At 41.6% G+C, this 25556-nt stretch overlaps 3 protein-coding genes across 4 annotated transcripts; 1 reads left to right on the plus strand and 2 right to left on the minus strand.

Moving 5' to 3' along the window:
• The first annotated feature begins 1800 nt into the window (after nt 1-1800).
• LOC104447997 (protein DETOXIFICATION 27) lies at nt 1801-5397 on the plus strand. The gene is made up of 8 exons (XM_010061760.3): nt 1801-2220; nt 2463-3004; nt 3180-3266; nt 3865-3921; nt 4072-4310; nt 4615-4733; nt 4859-4948; nt 5039-5397. The coding sequence occupies exons 1-8, from the start codon at nt 1816-1818 to the stop codon at nt 5147-5149; spliced, it is 1650 nt and encodes a 549-aa protein (XP_010060062.2). The 5' UTR covers nt 1801-1815; the 3' UTR covers nt 5150-5397.
• A 4448-nt stretch (nt 5398-9845) lies between these two features.
• On the minus strand, nt 9846-10856 carry LOC104451207 (putative clathrin assembly protein At4g40080). The gene has a single exon (XM_010065922.2). The coding sequence runs from the start codon at nt 10854-10856 to the stop codon at nt 9846-9848; it is 1011 nt and encodes a 336-aa protein (XP_010064224.2).
• A 6302-nt stretch (nt 10857-17158) lies between these two features.
• Nucleotides 17159-19773, minus strand: LOC104447996 (E3 ubiquitin-protein ligase ATL6). Of its 2 annotated transcripts, none has more exons than XM_039314775.1 (2): nt 18248-19773; nt 17159-17554 (listed from the first exon to the last, which is right to left on the minus strand). In XM_039314775.1, exon 1 carries the CDS (start codon nt 19511-19513, stop codon nt 18251-18253), a length of 1263 nt encoding a protein of 420 aa, XP_039170709.1. In that variant the 5' UTR covers nt 19514-19773; the 3' UTR covers nt 17159-17554; nt 18248-18250. The 2 variants fall into 2 exon arrangements, with proteins under 2 accessions (XP_039170709.1, XP_010060061.2); XM_010061759.3 differs by having other exon boundaries at nt 17159-17600; nt 18248-19772.
• Between the last annotated feature and the right edge of the window lie 5783 nt (nt 19774-25556).

A 25556-nucleotide genomic window follows, 5' to 3' on the forward strand; every position in this document is an offset into this window, starting at 1 on the left:
AAAAGGAGAAGAACTTTTGGGATCTTGAAAAACACAAAAGGAAAAAAAAAAATCGGAGAACTTCAAATTCTGAGCATAATGAACACTCGGTGGTTACGTCTTTTTCCTAAATTATTAGACTTTTGCATAATGACATTTCTCTAGCATGTAGCATAACGATCTAGACAAACAGATAATGCACCTGCCCCTTAATCGATTTTTATTCATTGTGGCTCGTTCTTCGATCATTCATGTGAGCAATTCACATCCAAATCCACTGAGAAGAAACAAAGCAAAAGAAAACAGGAAAGGACAGGCAAAGGAAAATGAAGTGTCAAAGTGAAAAAGCAAAGGAAAAGACTGAAAAAGAATTATAAAACAAAAGAAAGACAAAAGATAATTAAGGCTTACAGCCTCGAATAGAGCGAGCGCGACGTGGGGTGTCGGCTTTATCAACATTGGCAGAGGCAGTACTCTCGTTCGGTGAAACGACGAGTCGACGACCCAGGACCCCACGGTGACGACAAACGTCGCCTCGGCGCGTCGTACGCATCGTGAAAAACGACGTTGCAGGCGATCCAGGGTTGAAACTGGGCTTGACCAGGATTGCCCCCGGAAGGCTTTAGACGCTTGCTGTATCCAGACGTATCTCGGTTTGCCGCGCTTTCGATTTCAGCATTTATAATTTCCGCTGCGGGTGTGAATTGGCCCCGACAGTTGATTAATAATAACACGTGACCAATCGCCGTGTAGGCCACGATATTTGGTTTTGAGTGGGAGAGTCTCGATTTGATAAAAGGAATCACAAGCCTCAATCGGAATAAAGAACTTGCTTGCAAATCCTGGAGGTTTATCCGCCCAAGGCGCGGCCGCAGGATGCTCGTCGCCTGACTCCCCTAGTCCTGATGTTGCATCGGTGCCACGGGACCATTATGTACCCGACTCATGAACTGACCTCTGAAGATGTCCGATGGGAGGTGACCAGCCCGCCGACAAGACCTCGTCAAAGTGCTAACTAGATGAGGGTCTCCTTCCGGGCGGATTGCAAGTGGGCTCGAAATTTGATTCCTAGAGTTCATGGAGTTCGAATCTTTAGCGAAAACAATTATCCCTAGATCGGTTGAACTACCACATGTTGATGGTGACAATGTGATTTTTTTGTTTTTTCTGTAGTAAATTGGGAAAAACATTTAATTTCTTTCTTCTACAAAAACAGAAAAGAACAGCAGCGATATCTTTGACTTGCGAGATCCCTAATTATTTTATGGACAAGGACCGACATCATATTAACTTGACAAGATTCTCCTTATTTAGTGAACTTTCTAGATTGGCAGAGAAATGGAGGCTGGTCTTCTGTTCACTTTGAATGCCATCGACTCCACATCTATCACTTCTTCCTGGCAGTCGACAGATAGGGATTCTCCTCCACCGCCGGTGCCTCTTCTCGAAGTTCCCGGCATGGCCACTAACTCAGGCGATAGCGATCATTTCTCACCTTGTCAGCTTCGGATTAGTCTGTACTTTTCGGGTTCTAGCATTAGGACACTTCACTGTGTAATGTTCAAAGATGTGATAATTTAACCTGTTTAGGCGAGCTTTCACATCGTGCCTCGCGCATGAAGGTGTATTCATAGTACACGTTTACTCAAATTCAAATTAAAATTGGACTCGAAATCTATATAAATGCCCATGTTTTCACACGTGATAGCGTCTTTCCTTTGCAACCTACTAGTGGAATTGAGGATCGATATCATCGCGATCGAGACATCTAAAAGTACACAATTTGAACTAAGCTTCCTGTTTGACCAAAACATGTGGTAGCAGTTCGCCAACGTGATGAGGATTAATTTTGGGCATTTATGCTCTTCCATAAAATCCCATGATCCGCCACTGATCCATCTCTCTCTCTCTCTCTCTCTCCCGTGCAAATATCATAGCTCAGAAATGGGAAGTATCGACAATGAGCGAGAAGGTATGAGCGAGAGCCAACCCTTGTTGCCGGAATCGTCTCCAAACGGCCAGAGCAAGGACCTAGAGGACAGCAACAGGGACCTGAAGACCAAGGTCTGGATCGAAACCAAGAAGCTATGGCAGATTGTCGGCCCTGCCATCTTCAGCCGCGTCTCCGCCTACTCCATGAACATCATCAGTCAGGCCTTCGCCGGGCACCTCGGCGAGGTCGAGCTCGCCGCCTTTTCCATCGCCAACACCGTCATCGTCGGCTTCAATTTCGGTCTCCTGGTAAACGAACTGCTTCTCCTGAGACTAACTCTATTGCACATATGAATGTCGGGACACGTGTCTTAAATTTCTGAGAAGGGAACGGGGCGGATGAGATGATATGCTATTATTAATTGATGCCTTCGAAAAATATGGACAAGCATACTGTTTTTTTTTTTTTTCCCTTTGGAATTATTCTGCAACTTTGTTTGTTTTCATGGTATCTGCAAACATTAATTGGAATTTCGTGCGGCGGAACGCAGCTCGGGATGGGGAGCGCGCTGGAGACGCTATGCGGGCAGGCCTTCGGGGCGAAGCGGTACCGCATGCTCGGCATCTACATGCAGCGGTCGTGGATCGTCCTCTTCTGCTGCTGCTTCCTGCTGCTCCCCGTCTACGTGTTCGCCGCGCCTATCATGAGGCTGTTCGGCCAGCCCGATGACGTGGCGGAGATGACGGGCGTGGCGGCGGTGTGGATGATCCCGCTCCACTTCAGCTTCGCCTTCCAGTTCCCGCTCCAGCGGTTCCTCCAGTGCCAGCTCAAGAACGCGATCACCGCGTGGACCTCGCTCGCCGCCCTCCTTTTCAACGTCCTCTTCAGCTGGCTTGCGGTCTACGTGTTCGGGTTCGGGATCGTCGGGATTTCGGTGGTGCTGGACATCTCGTGGTGGATCATGGTCTTCGGGCTGTTCGGTTACACCTCCTGCGGGGGGTGCCCGTTGACGTGGTCCGGCTTCTCGACGGAGGCGTTCTCGGGGCTCTGGGAATTCCTCAAGCTCTCGGCGGCTTCTGGGGTCATGCTCTGGTGAGAATTCGTGTTCGTGTTCGTGTTCGTTTTTTTATCGAGTTTCAATCTCAGGTTGTCGATTCTTCCATTTCCCAATGTCCTAATTTTTATTTTTTTTTTTTTTTTTGAAAAAATATGTCCTTAAGTTGAATTTGGCTAACTGGGTTTTGGTTTTTTGTTTCATTGAGAAAAGCTTGGAAAACTGGTACTATCGAATACTGATACTGCTCACCGGGTACTTACAAGATGCGACTGTCGCAGTAGATGCTTTGTCAATCTGGTACGTCTCGTTTTACCATTTTCTATATGATCTCTTACTTATTGGGCCGTTATTAGACTTCGGCTTGATAGACTTTGGCGTATAGCGGCCAGCCTAGCGGAGGTTCATTAGACTTTGGCTTGATAGACTTTGGCGTAAGGCAGCCAGCCTAGCAGAGGTTTTGAAGTCTATCTTTTCATCCAAATGTGGAGGCTATTACATCCGTCGATTCAATAATGGTTAAGGTCGGGGATCTACTTTCATCACCAGAGAGTCAGAGACCCCTCACTTTCTCCTCAAATATTTTTCTTTAGTAGGGATATTACGGGATCTGCAATTTTAGGGTGAATCTTCCACTCGTTTCTTTTCTCTTAGGTCCAACATGATCATATAGGAAGTGATTATTCTCGCTGGTCACAGAAAAACACTTAATTCTGAAACCTCATATTATATTGAAAAACAAACCTTATTTTTCGGAAATGGCGATTTTAAGGAAATCGAAGTGCATTTTCTACGTGCGGACATCTTATGGTCCGCTGGAAAAATGGAAGTCATAACTCAAGAAAAGCAGCTTGCTTTTGGACTCACTTGGCTTTGTATTCGTGTCCATATCTTGCAGCATGAGCATCAATGGTTGGGAGATGATGATCCCACTCGCTTTCTTCGCTGCAACCGGGTACGCCTTTCTGTCTCTGTCTCTCTCTCTCTCTTTCTCTCCGCATTACCTCGAGCTAACAGTCAAGCGTCTTCCGTAGCTTGACTTTGACATTAAACGAATTAACGCTTTGCCCGACCAGTTTCCTCTGACCTCAATTGGATTTCACAGGGTTCGGGTGGCGAACGAGCTGGGCGCCGGTAACGGCCAGCGTGCCAAGTTCGCGACCCAGGTCTCCGTGGTCCAATCGACCATAATCGGCATCTTCTTCTTTGTTCTGATCATGGTATTTCACGATAAGTTCGCATACATATTCACGACGACCGAGGACGTCCTGGAAGAGGTCGACCAGCTCTCCCTCCTCTTAGGAGTCACGATCCTCCTCAACAGTGTCCAACCGATTCTGTCAGGTAATGTTCCTTAAAAACTTTCATTAGTAGGCGCAACATCGGTCATTGTCGTGCCAACACATAAATATGTGCACCCAAATGCCCGTTCTTTTTTTCCTAAACCGTCCGTCATTACTTCAGTTCGTTGCCAAAACTTACTATATTGACGGGTAGTTATTATTACGCTGTGCCCGTAGAATCCATTGCTCGGCTTATTATACTTGTAGTAATACACGCCAAGACTATACTTGTGCGAGTCTTTATATTTAAACAGTTTATGTCAAACTTTGAACCTAACAACATACTCTTGTTTAATTTATGACAGGAGTAGCCGTGGGATCGGGATGGCAAGCGTACGTCGCTTACATAAACCTAGGATGTTATTACGTTGTCGGGCTCCCTCTCGGATTAATTTTGGGATGGTGGGCTGGTTGGGGTGTTAAGGTATGCTTTTCGCCTAATTTACGCGTCACCTAAAATTAACATGTTAAATATGGTCATTGTAATTGGTGGATGGAGATTTCATGGAGTTTTTGGAAGATCTAATAATTTGTGAATGCATCTTTTAGGGCATGTGGGGTGGGATGATATTTGGCGGCACGGCGGTTCAGACAGTGGTCCTAGCTATAATAACTATACGTTCAGATTGGGATAACGAGGTACATATGCACGATCATAAGTATATGTTTGTTGACATTCTCTCTCTTAAACACTTCATTGAAAATCTCGTGACGGTTGGTTTCATTCAGGCTAAGAAAGCTGCCGAGCGGGTGAACAAGTACTCTACCTCAAAGCCCGAAAACGATGAACTAGAGGACAGTGCTGACGGAGATAGCGGCAGCAGCTACCCTCGCGGTTAGGACTCTACTGCTGGGCGGTTGAAGCATTGAGCAGCCGTCCAAGTCCACATTATGGTGAGCCTCCATCGTAGGATAACGCAAGCAAGCAAGCAACAACTCCAGGACAGAACATGGGAAGGAACATTTTGGTTTTAATAAAAGCAAATTTTCAAAGTTTTTCTGACCACAAAACATTGGTCCCAATTTTTTTTAAATCTAATCATCAATGCTTGATATGATATTTAATTGGACTGGCTTATTCATGCCCATCATTTCGTCCGTTACCCGACAGTCCGTGATGGGGTCTATTGCATTTACGATCTGACGAGGGAAGTTGACCGGCAACCTTGGCCCCTTCTGTAATCGTGAGAGAGTTGAGTTGTGGCGCTCCAATCCAGATATAGCCTCAGTTATATACATTCAATGTTGCTGTTCTCTGCCTTTAGCTTTGTGTCATGCTTCTTGCCATCTTATGGATGGTCCGTCTTGACTGTTAATAACAACAGTAATGGAGTTATCGTAGCTGGTATAGTATGGGAATTGGTTTTATAAATGATGAAAGATATTGTACTCAAATGTCTAAATAGACCGGTTAGCTTAGATTACTATAACAAATTTGTCACGCCGCTTAACGAGTTAATTTGATGAGACAATGACAATAATAAATATGTAATGTGGTCATTGAACTTAATTTGTTCAATATGGTACCTGAATTTTCAATACATGTTTAATTTAGTTTTTGAACTAGATTGAATAAAATAATATAATAGTTGAGGATTAGATTGGACATTCACCAAAAGTTTAGAAATCGCATTAAACAAATTAAAAGTTTATAGCCACATTGCATATTTAATCGAGGTTCATATTACTTGTATAATTTTCCGTAATTTGACATATGAGTCTTGGCATCTAGGACATCAGCCGTGCATAGCAAATTGCCAATGTAATCAATTCTTCCAATTTTGGTAGGAAATTGCTAACATTGATATGAGTCGTCCTATGTGACACCATAGCACTAATATAGACCATTTTTGCAAATTCATTTATTTTTTTGAATTACTTACATATTTATTTATTTATTTATTTTCTTTCTTTATTGTTGTCGGCAACCCTCATGGGCCACTGGGCAAGGAAGAGGTGGCAAAATGGGTCCATGTTTTTTCACAAATGGGTCAAATGTGGGTTATGAAGTTGTAATGGGCCATAACCCACATTCGACCCATTTTAAGTTCAGTTTTATATGGGTTGAAAATGGGTCGCGTGTGACCCATTTTCAACCCATTTTTAAAACCTAAAAACATGAACTTCCTCAGCGATAGCCCTTCAACCCACCTTGCTTGCTCGCCTTCGAGCCACCTCCGCCACTCGCCGCCGCGGCTCGCCTCCGAGTCGCCTCCATTGCCCACCTCTAAGGCTCGCCTCCGTCACTCCCTCGAAGGTCGCCAATGATTGAGCCTCGCCGGATCTCTCGACCTCACCAACGACTAGCGACGCTCAAGCTCACCGCGTCGAGCGGGGCCTCGACCTCATAGATCGGGAGATCGAGCCTCACTCGACGTCGGCGAGGCTCGAGACTCGCCCGACGCCGGCGAGGCTTGAGACTCACCAAATGCGGCAAGGCTCGAGCTTGCCGGCATCGGGCGGGGCCTTGGCCTCACCGGATCGGCAAGATCGAGCCCCGCCCAACACCAGCAAGCTCGATCTCGCTTGTGGCCGATCGCCAACCAAATACTACCAAGAAGAAGAAAAAAAAAAAATATTAAAATTAAAAATGATATTTTAAAAAATAAAAATAATTAAAATTTATATTTAAAAAATAAAAATAATTACAAATTATATTTAAAAAAATTAAAGATTTGATTTTTTTAAAAATATTTTAAAAGAATTATAAAAATTTTCCATTAAATTTGTATTGCATAAAAAATATTAAAAAATTTGTATTGCATAAAAATATTTTAATAATAAGTATGTTTTAGCAATATACGGGTCGGGTTGGGAATGGTCACTAGATTTACATTATAAGAATATGGATTAAAACGGATTAAATGGGTCAAATATGAGTTGGCCCATTTTCAACCCAACCCACCCATTTGCCATCCCTAGGCAAGGGCCTGCAAGCCCTTAAGGACTATTGACAAGGGTTGTGACCCTCGCCGACTATAGGTGAGGCAACCCTCACTCATTCTGCATTGACCATTGTCTATGGCCGATCTCCAACCATTGCTAGAGACCAGCTATCGACGAAATGGAAAGAAAAATACATCAAAAGGAAAAAAAATTCAGAAAAAATCTTAATTGAAAAGGTTTCAGATTAAATTGATACAAGTAAATACATTTAGAAGTTTTTAAATAATTTTCATGAAGATATTTGACACGTGGCTTGACTATTTCGATAAATAATTCATGTATGAATTTGAACGGAGTATCTCCAGCTCGCGACATGAAATTCTTAGCTCTATAGCTAAGTTGTCCGATCAAATCTTTGCTCACAATAATTGCAAGACCAACATTCTTAGCTCAATAGAGTGTTCTCCTACGTTCCCTCTTAACAGCGCCTTTGGCCAAATCCTCCAAAGTCAATTTCAAGAGTGCAACTAATCTTCTATACTTATATCAATGTTTTTATCCATAAGTATCCAATTGCCTGTCCCCACGAAACCTACCAGTCAAATTAATAATTCAAAAGCGACAGTAAATATAATAGAGGGAGTAGTTTTAGGATGATGTACATGTGCCGGGCCCCCAACGCCGAGAACTCAAAACTCTCCCATCATATCTTCGACGACTTCATATTGTTCGCGAATTCATTTAGCATTAATAATAATCAGAATAACAGTACATATCTATATAAATCACCATCTGCTAACTGTTTTTTCTTTTCTTTTCTTTTTTTCCCCTTTTTAATGCCAATTTCAGACAGGTAGCCATTTTATTATTCTTAGCTTCCCAATAATGGATAAGCTCTACTCATCAACTTGCGGATATGTGAACCTTTATCCCTCTTCAATTAAGTTTAATGAGTAAAAGTTTAGATGGACTTTTCTGACGTTGTGTACAGGTGTACTTCAGTGATTAAGTTAATTTTTTTTAAGGATTTAGATTATGCCTCCATTTGTTTCGCAAAGAATAAATTATTTAAAACATATTTTTCTAAAAATAATCACTTGTATTGTTGAAAATAATAAGTCAATGAAAATTATTTTCATTACCTATAACAATTTATATCTAAACATTTTTACGTGCGATGTAAATATTTTTTGTTCATTCATTTTTGTAAACCATGCAAGTAGTTATTTTATTTTTTTTGAAATTTTTTTACAAGTGATTCATTTTTTGCAAAATAAACAGAGCATAAGTATTTTTTTTCCAAAAGATTTGATGATAGCTTTTATTACGAGCTATCATGCTCTAAAGTTTTTTTTTTTTTTTTTTTTTTTTGTGATTGAGGATTTGCACCGAGCCTACCCTTGTTAGCTTACGCCGATTTTGGGTCTCATGGACCTTCGCAGTAAAGGCCCAATAACGACTATATCTTAGGGGAAATTGGCCTGGCAACCTACTGCCAGAGCCTCCCGCTTTAATCACTAACAACGCAGGGTTTCGAATCCTTGACCTCCTTTACCCACACGTGGGTTCATGCTCTAAAGTTTTTCTATAATGAATAAACCATGTGTTGAGAATTGTCTCTATTGTTTCTCAATTTTTCAAATCTATGTTACTGTATGCGCAATGACATAGGGTACCTTTTTTTCCTCACTTTTAGCGTGGTTTGAGGGTAATAATTGAAAATAACGGGACAAAGTTAATCTATCATTAATCTCTACAGAACCCTTGATGATTTATACTTGTAAATCACTCCTGATTAATTATTATTACTCAATGACGGATTCATTCAATGATAACCACCATGATAATCTCCCGTGGCAAGTGTTAATTATACTTTATCATATATATATAGAATTATGTTTGAATCAAGGAACCTTCTATGCTTAGAATATATTGAGACCACCAATTTTCCTTCTGAAATAACGACACGTCATCCTAAAAGGTAAACAAAAAAAGAAAAGCCATTTACCCTTTTACATTGTGTAAATGGATTTTCTTTGTGTCGCATCGTCAATGTTAATTGTATTGACCTGCCCTAAATTGAGAGAAACGGGGTCTATCTCAACTCATCTTGTCGGCCATCCCTCTTGCTCCATGTACATGTACTAACCGAGACAACCAATCATGGCACGCGAAAAATTGATGGTGTTAGACGAAGTTGTGATTTTCTAGCTTCCCGATTCGTCAAGTTTCATTCGACGAGCACGCCATTTTCTTGGCGATGGAGAGGGATCCGAACAGGAAAGTTCCCTGGAAGCCAATTAGAGTACAACCTCGAACCTAGGACTGTGTTGTGAGGCTCTAAAATGGAGCTCAGGTAGAGTAAGAGAAGTTAGGGTTTAGTTACATTTTTCTAAATCTTATAGGCAAAGTGTCCGGCGGAAGAATCGTTCAAAAAATAAACTCGTGTAAGACGTTGCGAAGAAAATCGGAGCACGTGGAAAGTCTTTGTCAATAAAGAGTATTTGACAATTTTTCCTTCATCGGCACATCTTTTTCAACCCTATGGAAAGGACGGAGGACAGAGAAGGGGAACAAATCTCACGAACGCCATTCACACTTGACACAGCTCGTCGCCAGTTTGTACAAGTTTTGAACCAATCGCAACACGTCACAAAACAGTCGTCAAAGCATTAAAAGAAAACCTGTCCCGCCACGGAAGCCAAGCACCGCCGGGGACGACCGTCGAGCTCTGGTCGCCACCTCGCATGAGACCGAGCACCTTCTCCTTCGTTCGCGGGATCAAGTCCCACAGCCCGTCGGCGTTCGCCTTGTTCACGAACAGCGAAGCCAGCCTCTCTCGGCAACCTTCGATTCGCTCCAGAGCGCTCTGCAACCGAGTCAGATGGCCGAAACTCAAGCTGCCCGATCTCTCCTCGCTGCCCAACTCCTCCACTCTCGAGCACACTTCGCACCGGATCATCCGGTAATCTTGACAGACTGATCGCACGACCTCGTATACCAGATCGTTCTTCCGAAGATGCAGCGACCCCGGGACGTCGCTCACTTGCTCGAGAGAGCTCGCGAGGACTTCGAGCTCCCGCATCAAATCCGAGCTCGTCGCTGCTCGCATCCTCTCTCGTTTGTATTCTCTTTTCGCTTGAGAACAAGGAGATGAAGACGAAGAAGAAAGAACGTAACCCAGAGCGTGAGAAGCGATGAGGCTCTGCTCGAGCGTCGCCGCGTACCATCTCACCCACGACGAGTACTCCTTCGCCTCCTCGTCGAAGTCGTCGTTGAACTTGCACAGGCTGAGGAAATTCTTCCCCTCGAAGGCAAAGGAATAGAGGCGGAGGTTCTGGTCGTGCGGGCTCCGGTGGATCATGATGCCGTGGAGCGCGAAGAGGCATTTCAGCGCGACGAAGGCGTTGCGCGTGCGGTGGAGGCGGGCCGTCAGGTACCAGATGCACGCGGACGCGGTGATGCCGGACCCCAGGCCGAGGGAGAGGACGGCGGCGACCCGGTGCTCCGCGGGGGCGGCGGCGGACTTGTGGGTGGTGGCGCGGACGACGGTGGCGCGCGTGGCGGAGACGGCGGGCTTCGCGGAGAGCGACGCCTTGAAGAGCGAGCCTCTGTCCTTCACGGCGCCGACGATGTCCCTGAGCTTCTTCCGTTGCCCCATCGCTGCTTAGTCGACGACGACGGACTTGATCATGGGAGAAGAGAGAGAGAGAGAGGGTGAATATAGAGGAGAGAGAGGGGGAGTGAAATCCCCCTTCTGAAGCGTGTCCAGACGCGGATTTAGATTAGATTATTTAGAGAGCGCGTTTCGGGGGTAATGACATTTTCGTTTTTGATTGCTAAGGAATCGGCATGATCAAATAAATGGAAACTCTATATACAATTTCCAATTTTGACAATTGAAATCATTTCAATAAATAAACAAGGTCTTCTACGTCACGGGCATTTGCGTAAAAAAAAAAAACGGTAAATATCACCCAAAAAAATCTCAATTTATGTCAATTATGATACAAATATTCAAAAAAAAAAATCATTTCGTCATAAATTCTAAACTTGTCAATCATGCCATAAATACCCCCATATTTTTCTTTAAGTCACGATAAAACCCAAACATATATTCTCTCTATTTCCCTATCATCCGGGGCATATTTTTTATGTTGGTCTAAGGGGTATGTGTTTCAATGGGCAGGCTTAGAATTTTTAATATCACAAAAATAATTTAGGATATTTGTATCATAATGAGCATAGTAGTTTGGGGTTTTTTTTGTTGTATTAATTATAAAAAAAAGAATATTGCACGCTGATGTTGTACCTCATATGAATTCAATTAGAAATTGGATACACTTAATACCCCTTTTTTTTGTGCAATAATTTAAAGGTCCGTGACCGAATGCAAGGAGGAAGAGGTCAAGGTGATAAGAAACTTAGGTGCGTAACATGCGCGTGGGCCATGGAAAGCGACGGGCGGGTCATTCAAATTTAATTTAGTCCACCGAAGAAAAGACGGGCCGAGAAGGAAAATCCAAGGAGGAAGAAGGAAGGAGGCAAGGAGGAAGGCGCGGAGGAAGCTGCCACTTGCCGCGCACGACCCCATCGCCTGTCTGACCTTTCGATTAATTAAGGAAGGATGGACATGGAGAATCCCAGTCGGCTGTTTAGAACGAGTCGAAGTCGTTTAGTAATAGGTTTTGGTCCGGCGAAAATTATTCCCCCGATTAATTTAGGTCGTTAGCTAAATGACAGAATGCGCTGTGATTTTTATTTCCCCCCCCTCTTTTGTGTGAATTCAGGTAGAAATTATTAGAAAGTCATGTTGGGGTTGTCGAGAGATTAGTGTACGAGATTAATTTATCCCATGAGGTGGCAAATTCTAGTTAAGCGTTTAATCAAGTGACTCTAATTAAAGTAGCCGACAATGATGTTGTGCGTCACTTAGCATGTAATTATTTCACAGAAATCGATGATTTAGAAAAAAAAATATTTTCCTTTAATTTAATAATTTATGCTGCTTAAAAGAGTTGGTCAATCCGTCTTAGTATTGAATACTATTCAAACATTAAAGACGATATTAATTGGAGATCGCATCGTCTTTAAAAAGCATATATATTTCCAAAATTATTGACAATTACTTCCTTGAGACAATTGCCCGATGATATGTATTTGAACGCGTGCAATAGGTACATTCATGTCAAGACAATATTTTGCTTTCCCCCGTTCTTTGTTGGAGAAATTTAACTCTAACCAAGGTTTATAATTGGTGGATTATAGATATAGAAATAAGGTGGATGATGTCCATATTTATGACTAATCTTTAAAGGATGGATTGAAAGAAAATTTCCCCACTATAGATGAAGGGAAATGTGACCCCGTTTGGAGCTCAAGTGAGTGCACCGGTGCCACGAGTCCTTTGTAAGTGCCATGATCTGGGCTTGTCCGGGATGTATTGTCCATGACCACTTGGGTCCAGCAACATGCCGACAGAGTATAGGATATAGTAGACATTTCAGATTTATCTTATCTTTGGTGATTTATAGACTGTGTCATCTCAAACACTCGTGGTGTTTCCTCATATTAGAATGGATATTGTAAGTAAAGCTTTTTCGGGAGGTTCAACTGCTTAAACTCTCTTATCCTAATTGTTCCTTGATGTATATCGCTTGTATGGTTGTAAATCGAGTTGAATATTTTCTCACAAGACATTTTTCATTCATTCAATCTTTCTTTTAAATGATTAACAATTATGCATGCTGTCATGATGTTTCTCGAGGTGAATCATCAAGGGAAAGTTAATGATTGTAGTGTGATGTTTAACACGGACTATCTCAATTTCTACTAATCGCAATTTGATACTCAAATTTGTAAGAATTATTATGTGGCCCACGTGATATTATTAATTAATGATTTAATAAATATTTAATACTAAAATGTATTGGTTATTAAAAGTTACGACTCTAATGAAAGGATACAATCCTTATTTGGAAGTTACCATTTTTTTCTAAAAAAGTACAACTCTCACGAAAAGTTAACAAAAAAAAAATGCCTTGATGGAAGGCCTCTTTTGATAGTGTGTATAAATAAGATGGTCCTCTCTCCACCCACGATGTGGGAAACTTATGTATTTATCCTCCATCAAACATAATACGTTAAGGAAAAGTAGGTTAATGGAGAGAAATCAAAGTTTTGTGCTTTATTGGCTTTTTGCAATAATTATCTTCAAGGGTATTGCTATGGATGAATGTATATCTTCATTTTTCTCATCATGAAAATCATAAAGATCAAAAATCCTGTATTTTTTGTATTTCCACATAAAAAAAAAATTTGCGTTATTGCTTACAGATTCAACATGTAATTTATTTTACCTTTTGGAGTGGTAATCAATTAGGGTTGATTAGAAACCAAAGAAAATTGTGGAAGGATATTTTATTTCTATGAATGAGAAATTCACAAATACGGGGGCTTGTTTTAGGTAACTTCTTAGTTTACTTTTAAAAATATTTTGAACACAATCTTAGTCAATTTTAATCCTAAACCACGAACATACAAGAGTGATCACACGGCTGCATAAACAAGAATTTAGCGATCAATGATCAGAGTAGCAAATAAGTTGCTTAGGAAGATCAAAAAAAGACCTTGATGAGCTAAAAATTTCAAAGGCAAAGCTTTATTATCATTGCACACATCGAGAGTTCTGTAAAGTATTAACTAAAAACCAAATAACGGTGTGATGTATGAATGGCCTAGTCTAATGTAATTAATCCTTTTTGGAGTTTTTCTTTGAAATAATCATGAATAAATTTAAATGCTATGTCTATATGAGTTCTAACTTAATAGGCATTAATGAACAAACATGAAATCTAAATAACATATAGGCGATGTTAATTAACTTAAATGAGACCTATATGCAACTCTAATGACGAATCAATTAGTCCTATTATTTAATCTAATGAGAGATTTTGAACTTTTTTTCTAATAGAAATAAAAAAAAAACTAAATAAGATACCAAAACCGGACCGAAGTGACATTATTAAGGAATGATGACCTTAACGATGCAATGAAATTATTTTTGTAGTTCTCATAATAGGGGAATATTTCATAAATTAATGACAAGCTCTGAAAAGCCCATATAATCAAATACTCGAACATCCAAAATAGGAAACGAATGTTTATAATAGGAATATTTCCTAAACTAATGACATGCAATGTATAAGCCCACAAAATCAAATACTCACAACATCCAAAATAGGAAAAGAAGAAATCGGGGATATGATCTTGGGTCTTAAAAATCGAAACCCCAATTGTAACAATTTAAATGAGAAAATTTTCTGTTTAGGAAACACCTAAAATCTCAAATCAAATCGTGTCAGAATCAAATAACCATAACAAAGGCAATTGAATATTTAAATTAAATATAACTTAGGACATTACCCAGATTGGAATATCAACTCAATCGATGACCGACATGACGAAGATTGTAATCAGCATCGGCAGGGAAGGGCAAGAGGCAGCAATTAGCAACGCCAGGGCTGTGAACATCATAAGGGGAACTCTGGATCTTTGATGCACAATTCCTTTGGTGAAGTTGAAGAAATAGTTGTTCTAGAGATTTTCTCAAAATTTCAACATACTCTGACTTAGAACGAACGCATGCTCACAGTTTTCGCGCGTCCGTGCACTGGACTCTCCGGCAGTTCGATCAGTCCAACTTTCTCCTTTAAAGACGTACTTCCAAATAATTTCTCACCAATCCCACCAGACTTTACTATACTTTGCACGAATTTTGAGTGCGATCCAACGGGACTAGAACTTTTCTGCTACTTCTGCTGCCAAGGAAGAGACCTTCCCCATTTTTTTCGAATTTTTTTCTCCACGACCCCTCTCAGCCAAGAGAGGTATTTATAGTTTCCACTAGGTCGAGTTTTACTTAAGATCAAGGGTTATCTAATAAGAGTTTGATCCGACTCGAAAAGCTTCTCAAAAGCTCGATCAGTTTTGGTCATTATATCTTCCAAGGCTTGATTCATCAAACCACATTGGAAAAGGCGGCAGATAGGATAATATGTCCTTCAAACGACCAGCCCCCTCTTTTTCGGTAAAGCATGGGTATGAAACGATTCTAAAGTGAATATGAATAGAATTGAACGAATAACCACTAAATCACGAAAACAGCAACGGAGATGAAACCTCATCGACAAGGAGTTGAGTATGGCCGGCCATAGCACTCAATTGCTCCTTGCACTCAATTGTGCCGTGCAATGTTCCGTGATAACATCACGTTAAGACCATGTAATGTGATGCATGACTTAAATAATTACGAATATGAACTATGTTAACGGTGCTTTTGTTTAGGAATAGGGGTCAATCCCAATTTTCTTATGTAATAGATCACTAATGGGTCGGCAAAACTTAAATATGAACATGTATGCTTTGACATCAGGTATTGCGTGCTTAAGTTGACTAGTTTAGTACTCGCAACTAAGGAGTTACGTGCCATATGGTCCTTTAAATTGGGCGATTAGCCTAGATTGTGACAACAAGAGATAGTCTACCGAAAGAGTTTCTTTCTTTTATTCATGTTGCATTTTTATGAATATCATAAAATAAATTATTTTGTCTCTTTCGACTTCCCTGATAGGGGCAATCCGTTCCCAATCCGGTTCAATTCCAAGGTGGAATTGAAAATCAAACTAGGAGGGTTGGTTCCCAAAATTGGGAATCGAGAATTAGACCAGATCATTGATTCTCACCTTGGAACTGAGAACCAAATTGCCACCCATAGGAATCACCCAAAACCGGCCAATCCAAGCAATTCCCAATTTGGGCCATTCCTATTGCACACCCCCATTCCACACCACAACACGTGGATTTTCACCTCCGGTCCTTACAGAATTATTATATTCAGTGGGCAAAGAAAATCGGAAAAAGAAAAAAATCTCCATTTGAGAGATGAGAATGAGAAAATGAAAAACGTACAGAAAGGGCACACATAATAACCATTTCATTTATGACTAGAATTTGTTCTCAAGAATAGGTTTGAAACAAAATTTTGTTTGGTAACACAATATTATTTTTCTATTTCTCGAACAAATTTTTAGTCTAGGAAAAGGTTTGGAAAAAAAATGAGAAGTAAAAATTTTAAACTTCTCTATTTTTGGAATAAAAATGATAAATAAAAATTATTTTCATCACTCACCCTTGTTACTGTCATTGTCGGTCACCATTTGCTGCCTACCAGCCATCATTCTCCGCATCATTTGGTTCCCATCTGCCATCGTTCGGTTGCTAGCCACTACTGCCAACTACCATCGGTAACATGAAATGAAGAAATTTTGTATTGTTATCAAATGAATTTATATTTCGCGAACATAAATTTTGTATCACTATTAAACACATATTTTTACTTAGAAAATCATCCGCAAAATAAAAAAAATATCTATTTCTGGTCAAAAATTGATTTTTGGAATAAGATGATTATCATTTGCATTCAAAGTGTTCACTACCTGGAGCTTTGCGGGCTGGGCTTAGCCATCGCTTTTGTCCACGGGTCAGGCCATTCGCAAGAAGGCTTTTGATGAATGGAGCCTAAGCCGATAGCGATCCTTTTAGGAATGTGATCTATCCACGATCGATTTCCCCACGTATTTTGCCTAAATGTGCGTAAGTTTAGTTGCAAATTGGAAAGCCGACATTTTTTTTTTCTTTCAATCGAGAAAAGGGCCGGGAAAAGAAGTAGCGCTAACGATCTCCACCGGACTTTGTTATGAGGATCTCGCACCAGCTGCATGATTGTTCAAGAGTAGTGATCCCATGATCGCGCCCCGCCAAGATGCTATCATAAAATGAGCCTCTCCAGGTGAGATATGCTGCAGCTGGATAAGGCAGCACGAGCCATTTAAAGGGTCGCTCACGACGCGAATTACCTCCGTGACCTTATGTCTCCCTTTATCATCAAACCAACCACCTTGGTGATAAAGAATGGCGAGTATTCGATACCACAATTAACGACAACTTCACCAAATATGGTATATTGGAAAAGGTTGGCAGGGGTAAGAGACCCGATTTGTGGGCAAGGCCTTTTGTCTTTGGGGTTTTTCGATTCAGTCTGCATCTTTATTACATGTTCTCTCGCTACGGGCTAACTTCAGATTTGAGAACTTCTTCAATCGAGCTTGGGCTTCGACGATAAGCGCACTGGCTTCCCGTCCAGCTTGATCATACCAGTTCCGACTACTCTAGCTCCAAGCTCTAAACACAAGTTAGATCCTCCTTCTAAGCGGTCTAGGGCTTGACCTCCTGTTAACACCTTTGCTTGCATGGCTGAAGATACCGGAACCGGTTGAAAAGAAGCCATCTACCAGGACGCTGGAGATGTCATGGCACACATAGGTTATAGCACCCTCGCTCATTCCTTCAACGAAAGATTCGTGAACGTTTATTTTGAGGATATCACAATCCGAAGATCTTAATAACGAGATGAGTCCAAGAAATTAAATAAACAAACAACAAAAGGGTAGTTCCACTCATATCATTAATTAACATGTTCCTCAAAATTTAAATGCTTGGAGTTCCGGCCAATTTGAAATGGCAAGACTTAGACATTAAGATAAACAAGCTAACAAATTGGTTCGCCTTAATTTTTTCTTTTTGGTGGTCTAGTAACGATCACATTAGCTCAGTTTGTTTGTTGGCTTTTGATTTTTTGAATAAAATCGTTCTTCAAAAAATTAGCTTGCGTGTCTTGAATAACCCAAATTGACAATTCCTTTGTTTTCGTTGGATAAAAATCATAAAATAGAAACGGACTAAAGAGCCATTCGTGTTCCCCTCGCTTGTCCAAATCGCAAGCCCAAGCGTCGATGACTTTTGTACAAAGAGCCACTTTGTTTTTTCCAAACCCCGAAAAAAAAAATTAAACGTGACAGCAGGCCAAAAAAAAGAAAAAAAATAAAGAAAATTGGAAAAAAAAAAATCTAATGTACACAAAAATCAAACCTCCCAAGGTCCAAGTCATACCATCGACAAAAAAAAAAAAAAAAAAAAAGGTCCAAATCATACCGTCTAAGTTTGACTGCTCGGCTGCCGAAGCCAATCGGTCGACCGCTCGCCCGCCTCCACGTCCCTCCCCACGAACCACCGGTCGAACGGCGGCGACTTATCCGGCTTCGAAGAGCTCCTCAGCGGGCTCCTACCCACCTCGACGGCGGCGGCGGCTTGCCTCGCCCCCGCCCTTGCCGAACCAGTTTTGGAGATGAACGGCGGCGTCATGGAGAACGCCCACTTGGCGTACCGGCCTTCCCGGTCGAACCGCTCGTTGATCAGCGGCGGGTCCCTCCCGCCGCGCCGGCTGCTCCCGCTCCGGTAAGCGGTCCTCGGGCTGCTCGCCCGCGGGAACGCGACGCAGCTCCTCGCCCTCTCCAGCCGCGCGTCGTTGATGATCCGGGTCCGCACGTCCTCGGGCAGCCTCAGCGTGAACCGCTCGCAGTCGTCGCCCGGTCGGACCAGCCACAGCGAGTGGCCCGTGGAGTGCGACCGCGGGAAACGGAACATCCTCGCGAGGCGCATCCCGGTGGAGCTCGACCGACGCGGCCCGCCCTCATCGGCTGTAGAATTCGCGTCCCGCCTGGGCGATGGCTTGACTCCTTCACTCGGCGGTCGCGGCTCATCGTGGTGGGGACTGACATGGACGCTGACGTGACCCTGGGAACCGCCGGCGTCGGGTGCCGGGTCCTGGTCGAGCAGCTGCACGGCCGGAGGGAGGACCTCGCCGGGTTTGAGCGCGAGGTCGGCCCGGCAGACGGGACAGGTGGTGTGCGACGAGAGCCAGGAGTCGATGCAGTCCGGGTGGAACGCGTGGCTGCACTTGGGGATCAGGCGGAGCGTCTCGTCGTCCTGGAACTCGTTCAGGCACACCGCGCACTCCAGCGCCCCTTTCCCGATCTTGAGCCCCTTCACCGACGAGTACAGGAACGTGGGGAAGGCGTCGATGACCGAGGGGTCGAGCCCGCGCGCCGCCCCCCGCAGCGACCGCCGCCCGAAGGCGTAGGACCCCGCGGGATCGCCGCGGCCGTTCCGCCCGGCGGCGCACTGGCGGACGTAGACGGAGAAGAAGCCCATGACGAAGAAGGCGCTGACCAGGACCACCATGATTACGGCCATGGAGGAGTTGAACCTCTGGCCGTCCTGGAGGGGGGCCGGCGGAGTAGGGGGTCCGCCTACCGCCGCGGGGTTGTTCTGGGAAGCGGCGCGAACGGACAGGAGCAAGAGGAGGAGGGGGAGGAGCTGGAGCGCGCGAGGGCGGCCATGAAGTGGAGGATCCCTCATGCCCAGCGATTTCTCGGCCGCTCCGAAGGGAAAGCAAAGCGAGAAGAAGAGAGAAAGTGCCTTTTTTCAAATCGGAAGTCTCTCTTTCTCAAACGGCCATTTTCAACCTTTTCGGAAGCGCGAGGGACCTGCGGAAGCGGGCGACGCCGCGCAGCTCGTTATATACGGCGCGGGGCGGCGAGGGAGAGGAGCGGGCACGCGCGTGCGGCCGCCCGTGGGGGAATTCTCCGAGAGAGGGGAGCAGTTCTGACTTCTGAGGAGACGAGGAAATTAAAGAAAAACAACAAGGGAGGGGGGAGCGGGCCCTACCTTGGACAGAGGCTTTCGTTAGATAGGATTTTTTCACTCTGTATCGGTGAGGGGCCCCACGTGTAAGCGGGAAATGGGCAAACTTCTAGCTAATGCGGATGAGCTTTCCGGTTTTGGCCGCTAATTAATAGGAAGCTGGATTTCATGCCAAAATGGTAACGCATCGAATCTTAAACCATGTCTAGACCCAAAATATAAATATATATATATATATATATTAAACTATTAGGATACATTAAGCGGAGCTGTTAATATGTGCCATTGATGGGTTTGGGTTAACTAACTCCTTATAATTTTCTAGAAGGTCGGACTATTCACTACCAAAGATATTAGAGTCGAGATGTTGACGGTAACTTAGAGCACAAGGACTGCAACTGTTCCCTTGTTGTCTGGCTATTTATATGTAATTTAGGTTGGAGGACCTGAGTAATAATATTTTGTTCAAAGTAACATGCTCAAACCAAATCATGCGTACGCATGCGCATATTAGATTCTGTTTTGACATCTTTTGTTGCATTGAATTTGTGATGTTCAATCATTGTAGCAACCAATGCCACAAAAAGAGAGGAGAAGAAAAAAGAAATCTTTATAAATATTACATTTCTCATATTTCTATATCAATGGTGCTAGGCATTAATATGTTTAATTCGAGTTGGTTTTGTTGTATTTATGGTGGGTAATGGATTAACGAAAGTAAGTAAAATGATATATGTCGTTTCCATATATCTCATTAATTTGTGTCTCTCTTGAGTTAGTGTATTTTTTTGAACTATTTAATTCATATTTCATGTGTCTCCTGGATTCTTCTATCCATTTAATTGATGTATTTTTTAGATTCTTGTATCTATTTAATTTATGGTTCATGTATATCTTATATATATGAATTTTAAAACTCTATAAATATTAAAACTCTATAAATAGACTTCAAGATCTTCATTCCAAGAAGAAGTATAAAAACATCCACATCTCCTCTCTTCAAGTTTCTATAAGTGTGTCGGTTTCAATAAGTATTTGACGGAGTGACATTAATCTTTGGCCAATATTAGAAGCCGAATGCTAGTCCCTACTAACATTAATCTTTCAGCCTTCCCAATATTGGGTTTAACTTAAAAGCTCATTCAAAATAGTTGTCAAGCGATCTAGCATTTCCCTAAGGGATTTTGGAGGCCGAAAATCCATTGAAAATGCTTAATCAAATGCACCCTTAGTACAATTGGTAGAAACTAGTCATCTTAAGGAGATTCAATTAGCAGCACCTTACCTTCAATTTCAATTTCTTTTTGTTATTACTTTCTCGAATTAATTTTCTGATTACGACAACTATTGTTATGTATTCTTCCTCCAATAAGTCTTCTTCTTCTCCATATTTTCGAAGAGGTTTTCAACAAGATAGACATGGAATGCTTATAAAAGTTCTTACTATGTTGAATTCTTTTTTTTCCCCCAAATTTTAATTGAGGGTTAGTAAGATTACTGTTGAGTGATACGCTCCAAAATACATTGCTCACCCGTTTGATTCCGGTTCAAGCATTCGTGAGAAAACTCCTGCTTTAACATGAGATCATAGCGCACATATCATGGCCAAGTAAGCATCTGAACTGAAGCTAAGCAGTTTGGCAAAGCGCGACAGCCGAAAACTCCTGAAAGCACACGGAGGAAAAGAGGGAAGTGTACTCTGCAATGTTTAATTTTGCTCCGGAACTACTTCTTATGTAGCCAAAAAAGGAAAAGAAGGCAAAAATGGAGATTAACGCAGAACAAAACCTAAGTAGAGAACCATGTGCCTACAATTTGAATCTGTCAAATGAACAGCGTGGTGAATGGTGATTGAAAGGGGATTACGGACACCACGGAGTAAACGGAAGTTGGGCAGTCAATACCACGGAAGTTTCCGGCACTGGTCCCCGCCGGACAATCCAAACCGTTGACCAGAACAAGAACCCGGACCCACAAGGAAAATTTAGAAAGCATATCCTATGTAAACTGCGTGAATCCACGTGTTCCGAAGCTTCATTAGTTTTATGTTCATTTCACACGAGGAAAGGAGAGAGAACCATGGCGTGCAACTGGCTCCCTAGGTTGGACAATACTTTCAAAGGATTTTAATGATTAAAAAAGAGACTTTTTTTTTTTTTTTTTTTTTGGTCGGTGATTAAAAAGAGACTTAATCCGAGCATTTGGTGCATTTATTCAGGTGTGTGGAGGCTCATTTCCAGATGACGCATAAGCCAGGCGTTGATTCCACAAGCGTATGAGCCGAATTCCGCTAAGTCCAGGAAAGCCGCAGAAGGAACAGTGTAGATCCGAACTCGCAAAAGCAGTCCGACCTGTAAACATATGAGATAGATTTTACGACCGTTGGAGTTCCTGGATTGGAGGCTCGACAAATGAAGCATGATATTCCAAGATTGTTTATGCCAGAAATCAGGGACTAATACGTTCGATAGGTTGGTGAGATGGCATGATCAAAACCTACTGTTGATGGAAGATCTTATCAACTGCTCGTATTAAAGCAACGTCGTCGGGATTTTATCTATTATAAAGAATTAGATGGATACGACGATTACATGATTCAAGAGCAAAGTTCGATGTTGGCGCTTCATAAATTGCCGAAAAATTGGCCAGAATCGATATAGTTGACAAGAACAAAAACAAGAGATTTTGAGCATTATTGAGAGGTTTCTGAATCCATTTTCTAATATAAGCTTGCAATGCCTGTTTGAATATTATTCTTAAGAGTTACTAAGAGAGACAAGCCCATTTGTAAACACGAGTAGTAGTTGTATATAGAGCAAAGGCATTTATTTAAGCAAGAGATAAATTGTCGAGAGACCTTTTATAAATTTTTGAGGTATGGTTTATAATTTGAACAGAATGTCTATTGTGATGGGTGTACAAGGCGTGTGAACCGACTATTGGAGGGTCCACTAGTTACTTAGTCTACAGCAGTTTGCCGTAGAAGGGAATTAGATTTTGTATTGTAGTAGACTCTACACTTGTAAGAAGGGCAGTATCTTACTCTTAAGTGTAACTAGTGAAATTCGGCTGGGTTAGGCCATTAGAAATGGAAGAGAGGAGTAGGCATTCCCAAACCGAACCTTTATAAATCTCATTTTGCATTTCCTCTTTTCCTGAACTCTTTAATTTGAGTTATTTATATTGCCCGTTCACTTCATCCGTAGAAGTAAAATTTTCATGGGGTTGGTTCTGCAAAATTAGTTTGTATTTTCTCGAAAGTGCAATTCAGCCTCGCCCCTCTCTCGGTTGCTCATTCGGGCCCAACACGCTAGCCAACGTAGAGAATTTGCTAGTTGAATAATTAAGTACTAAACGTCTTTTAAGTTTGGTCAATCAACTTCTCAATCAATCGTCCATAGAGTTATGAGGTTAAAAAGAACGTGACGCATGTAAAATATTTAACACGAATGCAATGTCTCGAATACTTCGTCTTGATCAATTGAGGTTTTATTCCTTTTATTTGATTAATTGAGACATCATTTTTTATATAATTATCGTTAATCAAATCTGAATTTGGCCATAAGAGAGATTCAAACGCAAGAAAATCACAAACAAACCGTCTTAAACGGAGGGTCCTTTTTTTTTTTTTTTTTTCGACAATAAAGATTGACTATAGAAGTAGATATGTTTAAGAACTCAACCAATGCTGACTAAAAGTTAAAAGACAAACTGCTTAGAACTAATATTGCACTTATGTAAAAGAATAATTTTTAAAAAAAAAAGTCGTAAATTTACCTTACAATTCATTCTTTAACTTTTAATTTGGCCAATTCAGTCTTAAATTTTTTGATGATATGGCAATATAATCCTTCCAACTAATTTTGGCATGAAATAGGGCCGAGTAATTTACTCAACAATTTTTGCAATTATTTTAAAAAATTTCTTATTTGTTTTCAATTCTTTCTTTCCCTTTTTTTTTTTTTTTACTGAATTCCAACTAAAGCCACTAGCTCTCACCAGTTGCTAGCGAGGGTCAGTCAATGACCTTTGCATGCCCATAGTGGAAAAAAAAAAAAAATAAAAAAATTAAATAAATGAAAATATATATAATTTTAGAAATATACAAAATTACATACACGGTAATAGCCATGCCACCTAAGACAATCGATGCCTACATAAGCAATTGTCAACCAAAATGGGTTGGAAGAAATATATTGAAAATCATCAAAATGTTTAGAATAAAATTAGCTTAATTAAAAATTTTAGAACTATTAATTAAGTTTAGAATCTTTTAGTAATTTTCTCCTGCAACCAAAGTTAGCATGATATTGCGCGTCATACAGCCGCTACCGCATACAGGCATCTAAGACATGAAAAAAAAAGGGTAAAAATAGTCTGACACGCCATTCGGACTATCAATAGATTAGGTGTTGAATTGACGAAGGGCCTTAAAAGTATTCTCAACTATAATAATGTAATCAGTCGGCTGCTCTTGCTAGAAGTTGACTAGACCCCAGTAGGTGGAAATCTTTAGGCCAGGACAATCAGGCCTTGTTCCTCGAATAAGTTTTGCCAAGAGGGGATAAGATCTTCCAATGGATTATTAGGAATGCTCTGACTCATCCCCTTGCCAAGTTGGGCTAATCACTCGTTTTCTTTAATAAGTACGGGTGAAGACGAGGGAGGATAGGAATGTAGGTAGACTTCTTAGTGAAAACCCACTCGAACGGATGGAATGAGCGAAGAGCCAGTAGAGCCCAGCGCACTGATCCCAGAAGGACCCGGCGAGGAGCTAATGAGTCCTGCGACTATCATGCTCATCAGACCTTATCTTCTTACGCGTGGTCTCTACAATTGTCAGCTAATCATTATCAATAAACTGATGTTCTGCGGATGTCCATAACAATATTATCTACAGCAACATTCTTTATTGTCAAGACGAGCTGGCTTCCTTGTTTTCCTAAGACCTAGCCACAGCTAAGGAAAAGTTAGAGCTATTTGCCGATGCTGACTTACATACAAATGACATCACCTTGGAGGAAAAAAAAAGGATATATCAGAATCTTTACGATCTCGAAATCACTGGAAACGCCCCTTCCGTGATGCTAACTTAGATACACGTATCATTACCTGGGCTCCACCCACGTCGAACTTATCCTAGAACATGACAATATCAATTAATGACCAGTTAGAGAGAGAGAGAGACTTTGGTGATATCTGATGAACCGAAAATGTTCGGCGAGGCCATCAATGGCTCTTTCACGCAAGAGCTGTCGATTCGCAGCGAAAGACTCTGTGCCTGTCAATTCCTGGAAGTGCTTCGCACGAGGTTTTGAATTCCTCCCGCTTCGATTCTTTTATCATTTTCTGTCTCTTTCTGCGGAGGTTTTGGTGGAAAATGCGCCTATTGATTGATCAATGACAAGGAGAGCGGCGAATGGAGTTGCGTCGACCTCTGTGGATGATTAAGCAATATATGGATCCTAGTATGCATTGAAATAGTGCGCAGACAGTAGATGGAAACAGATAAGGAAGTGGTATAAAATTTTATTGAATCAGAACACATGGTTTACATTCTTGGATGCCATGCTTTGCTCGTTTACTGAATGAGATGACTGGACCGTGCAGAGAAGGTTAAAAAAACATACAAAATACGACTTGAAAACTCTTGTAATTTGGGAAAAGTTTGAATTCAGGAATACTAATCTAATTCATATTTCAAATTCAAATTAACCTTAAATTGATATGTTATGAATGATCTTCTCATTTTGAAAAT

This window comes from Eucalyptus grandis, chromosome 6 (assembly GCF_016545825.1).
Source record: "Eucalyptus grandis isolate ANBG69807.140 chromosome 6, ASM1654582v1, whole genome shotgun sequence".
Taxonomy (NCBI): domain Eukaryota; kingdom Viridiplantae; phylum Streptophyta; class Magnoliopsida; order Myrtales; family Myrtaceae; genus Eucalyptus; species Eucalyptus grandis.